At 39.2% G+C, this 4,984-nt stretch overlaps 1 protein-coding gene across 1 annotated transcript in view; it reads right to left on the reverse strand.

The window, feature by feature from the left end:
* Nucleotides 1-607: 607 nt before the first annotated feature.
* Nucleotides 608-4,984, reverse strand: part of NIN (ninein) — a 54,713-nt gene continuing 50,336 nt past the window's right edge. The window contains exons 26-27 of the mRNA XM_029963614.1: nucleotides 3,327-3,440; nucleotides 608-2,592 (exon numbers count right to left, since the gene is read on the reverse strand). Of these exons, the coding sequence (XP_029819474.1) occupies nucleotides 2,383-2,592; nucleotides 3,327-3,440 (324 nt within the window). The 3' untranslated portion in view covers nucleotides 608-2,382. The remainder of the gene's footprint in view (nucleotides 2,593-3,326; nucleotides 3,441-4,984) is intronic.

A 4,984-nucleotide genomic window follows, 5' to 3' on the forward strand; every position in this document is an offset into this window, starting at 1 on the left:
GATTAAAAGAATTAGTTAAGCAGTGGAGCCTTTAAAATTGAGTCATGTGAAATGAATTGCACAACAAATCAAGTGAAATATTCTCTCTCTTCAGACCTTGGTCACAGACAGAAGTAAACCAAGGTCAAGGTACAAACTAGTGTTAAAGATAATTAGTACTAAATTATCTAAATTAGTGCTAGCTAATAGTATTTTCCCAAATAGCAGTTCTGGACCTCATTTCCTTCATTTCCTGGAAGTATTTTGGAGCTTTGCTAATTCCCATAGCATGGGCCTGGTTTTAGGGGTGTGCTCAGTTCCCACTTTGCAAACACACAGAGATTTATTGTAGCTGAGACCACTCGGTGATTTAATATTAAAAGAAACAAGATCTCACTACGTCAACTTTTTAAAACCTCAGATTTACATCAATTTGGCACGATTCCAATTTGGGAAGATATTTTTGCAGCCTCTGAAAAACCAGTAAATCCTTGGTTTTGAGATGACTTGGAGAAATCCTCACTCCTGGCATTTAGGAAAGCACAGCAGTGAAATGATTTATAAAGACTGTGTGATGCTGCAACATGATGTTCTTCCATGATTATATTTCTATTTCCAGTATGTTGCCTGCAATGGAGGAGGAGGAGGAGGAGGAGAAGGTCCACCAACCCTCCAAAATTAAGAAGTAACCCCATAGACACAGAGAGCATCCTCTACAGCCACATGCTAAACAGTACCAAATAAAACTCCTTTTCCAGAGGTTCTCCACAGCTTGCAGGCAGTGTTATCCCAGTTTCTGGGGGACTCCTGGCTCATGACAGAATTATCACCTTGCTAGTGGTCTCTGAGACAAAACACCTCTCCCTCTGTGTTCTCAACCATCTGTTTAAAGAGGTCCAGTTTCAAGTATTGCCAGCGTGGCCCCTGTCACCAGTTTGATTTACAGTGTTTAGTGGTGTCTTACTGGTCTGGCTTGAAGGTGTTCCCAAAAAACTTGCATTCTCCCAGCCTCCCCCACTGATCCAACAGGAGGGATCCCCTCTCATTCCAAACCTTGATGCTCCTCTGTTGGTTAAGGAGGACTAAGGTAATACTCACACAGATACAATTTGGTTTATCCTGCTTTTCCTAACACGTTATTTATCTTCCTCTACTGACATTTATGTCCACATTTACAACATTGAAGGAATTTAACTTAAGCTGTTATTCCCTGAGTTCTTTGTATTCACATTGAATATGTCTCTTCACACAATTAATTACAATTAATCACAGACTTGAATTCTGTACTAGGATCTACTACAGATCATCCCTCAGGTCAAAACAAACGCTGCATTCACGGCAAAGCTCCGTGTTTGTGAGGATTCCAACGCCAGGATTCCACTGACAAAACCATCCAAGTGCCCCTTTTCATTCTTCTGCCAGCTGTTTAATAAACATACTGCACTGCTCTACTGAATTTACAAATTATATATATAATAATTTACAGAATTATACAAACAAAACTCCCATCTTCGCTTCCGTGGAGCGACTCTTCCTGTGTTTAATATAACTTACTTCCACATACAAAAAAATTAAGGCCTCTACAATTTATAAGTTGTCTGGCAGCTTAAAAAAAAAATCAAAAATAGAAATAGTCTTTATTTGCCAGTTGGGAAATTTCTTCACATGAAATACTTTTACACTTAGTTGGAGGCAGCAGTCTAGTTATATATTTTAAATAAACCTTTTTTTTCTGAGCTCTGCACAGAAAAAGCTATGAAGAATAACTCAGAAGCCTAATGCATAATTTCTTTAGAAAGACCGGAATCAGTTTGTAGGACACAGACCATCCCAGGAAAGTCTTGCCTTCGATAACATTTATACTGACATTTATATTTCAGCTGACTGGTCAGCTGAAGCCTGAGCTATCAGCATTTCTAGGTTTGGAGCATGAAGTATTGTAGAAAGCCAAAAATATTTTAAAGCTTTGAATTCAGTGATGTAAATTTGCTTTTAGGCCTTGGCTTCAATGTGGATTCTGGGAATGATAACTCATGCTCCAAAACCTAGAAATACTGACAGGTCAGTCTTCAACAAACTGAGCAGGTACAGGAAATTCAGAATTTAGATTTTACATGAAACCCGAGGCAGCAAAATAAGTTAACCCAGAAAACACACGGGTTTGGTTCTTTTACGCAGCGAATGTTACTTTTAGGCAAAACTTAGCAGAAAGACAATCTGGGAACAAACAAAACTCTCGTTTGGCAGTGCCCAGTTTGGGAATTTAGCTCTGTGCTCTCCTTGTTAACCAAAATTCATCCATTAAAAAAAAAAAAGAAAAAGAAAAGGCAACGCAGTGAGAAGCTGAACCATCAGCTTCATTTCAGTAAAGTGCTCGGGCCCGGGACACCCGGAGCGGCTCCACTACGACCTGACCTCGGACGCTGAGCTGAAGGAAGGGGATGCCAAGTTCCTCACTATCCTGTTGAGGTTGGCAATTTTTTCTTCCAGCAGATAGTTCTTCCTCTCCGCGGATTTCTGCCGCTGCTCCGTCGCCTCCAGGGCCTTGAGGAGCTGCGCGTTCTCCACGTAGAGATCCTTGACCATCGCGTCCGCTTTGGTGTTCTTGGAGAGCTGGGGTGGGAACGGGACACAGTTACTCACCAGGATAAAAATAAAATAAATAAAAAAAAACCAAACCACCCTAACGTTCAAAATAAAATTTAAATTTTTAAATTAAATTTAGATTAAAATCTGAAATAAAACTACTAGGCGAACGTGTTGGTTGTAACTCGAACATCAAAGGAAAAACCCGCCCGTTCATCTTATCACCATCTTGGTTAAAAACCTGGAGTCTTCAGACTGAATATTCTGAATATTTTGAGACTGGAAAAGCCTATTCAAGGAGATGATAAAGGGTTTCAAGCGCTTCATAACGTTTGTCCTCCACAGATAAATCCAGGTCGCAAGAGAAACCAGAAGCCCGGTGATCCCACAGAGACACTTCCAAAAACCAAAACCCCCCAACCCCGCACCAAACAAGGTGTATTTGGAGCAGGAGGCATCAAAGAAATCAGTAATTGTACAATAATCCTCTCTGAACTCTTCATCAAGTTCTTTTTCCTCCTTTTTTTAAGCAAACTTTTCCAGTTAGGGATCCTTGGCTGGAATTTGTTTCCTGAGTTAGGAAATCATTAAGTGGCGGACTCCCAAACTCCTAATTTGGAGTTTTAGGATTTTTTGGGCTCAAAAGCATTAAAACAAAAATCACTCTAAACTTCATTCTAAGCAATGACTTGGCAGCTTTTGCCCTCTTGGCTGTTTCCAGAAGGAATGGGGATGACTCGAGGAAGACGAGGAACACTCACTTGTTCTTTCAGCTGATTTACTTTATCTTGGAGAAGCCTCTTCACAAGCCTTAGTTTCTGTTCAACATCCATCATACGCTCTTCCATCATTTTTAGAAGCTGCTCGTGACCCCCCTGGAAAGCAACATTTATGTGACAATCAGTTAAATATCAGTTCCCATTCACCAGATTATTTTTTTTCCCCTTGTTTATATGTAAGAAAATACCTGGCACTCCAGACTTCTGAGTGTTTTGGAGTCAAAATTAATAAATAAAAAAAAAAAAAGAATAAATCCTTCCTGGAAGAAAAGTGCTATGGCAACACTTAAAGGACATTTGCAGCACCGCACTTGTTTTCCAAGCCAAAGTTACACTTGGAATTACCAAGATCTAAGAAAAACTGATACAAAACTCAGTCTCAACCCCGAGAGTCAGATCTGGATAATTTACTTCTCTCGTTCTTCGGTGCTGCCGAAGTTCTGTTGAGTGTGGGGAAAAAAAATGCCAATCAAAATCTTAATAGTTTTAGGAAATAATTAATGTTAAAGTCGTAACATGTCTGAAAGTGTAACTCTCCCACTCCAAAGACTCCTTGAAATTGAGTAATATGTTAAAAAAGTAGGATGCTCCTATACTAAACTTGATTTTTTTATCTTTTTCGATTAATTGTTGATAAATAATGTTTCCATACATTAGTTCTAACCAGGTTTTCCTCTTTTTCTTCAGTGAGGTGACAGTCTAATTAAAAGCACAGTAGCTGTGCCATGGGAGTTACACCAACACTTGAGTGAGGTTTTCCCAAATAAATGAGAAACAGCAGGAGTTACAAACAAGCCTTCTTGTATTTGGGAACTTTAGGCATGGAGTCTTTATTTTAATGCCAGTTTTTTTACTCGAATTCTGGGAATTAATCTGGGAAGATCAACTCTGAGAAAGCACCAACCTCCCCAAAACCAAACGCCTTCAAACCCAAAACCATCACAGGGGGGAAGATAAATGAAAAACTGAGGGAGGAATGTTTCAGGTGGGTAACTCCTCATCTAAACCCCCAGATCCCCCTGGGGGGTTGATTGAAGCCCCCTCAACAATTGATTTGCTGTGACACCCAAAACTCTTTAAATCTGTGTATGGGGTTCTATGATAATTCATTTTTGTGAAAAAAGTTACATTGGAGTCATACAGAAAACAGTTTCACAGTGTGGCTGGAGTGGATATTTTTCTAGATTAAAAAAATAAGCAGGACCTTAAAGGATTTTCTAGCCAAGTTATCATGAGTTATCCTCTGTAATTTGATTGGAATTCAAAACCCTGGCTCATTATCCCACTTCTTAATGGTTGCAGGAGCCTTGAGTGAGTAGTTATGTGGAAATGAAGAATTACAGTGGTCTCAATACCTGTGATCCCTATTTTTTGGCTCAAAGTGGACTTGAGAATATTCTCACTTTGTATTATTCCATGTTTAATGGGGAAAAAAAACCAACCAGCTCAAGCAGTAGCTTTAAGATCATTAAAAACAGGAGCAAGAAGACCTTGTCAACCATGAAATAGTTCATGGCTATCAACTAGAAAATCACAGACCTTGAAGAGGTGTTTTGCTGACCTATTAAAGAATTAAAATTCTAATTTAATCAAGCAATTTGAGACAAAATAAAGACTGCTAAGGAATGTTATCCAAGAAA

Source organism: Manacus vitellinus, unplaced genomic scaffold (genome assembly GCF_001715985.3).
Source record: "Manacus vitellinus isolate BGI_N305 unplaced genomic scaffold, ASM171598v3 scaffold_103_pilon, whole genome shotgun sequence".
NCBI lineage: Eukaryota > Metazoa > Chordata > Aves > Passeriformes > Pipridae > Manacus > Manacus vitellinus.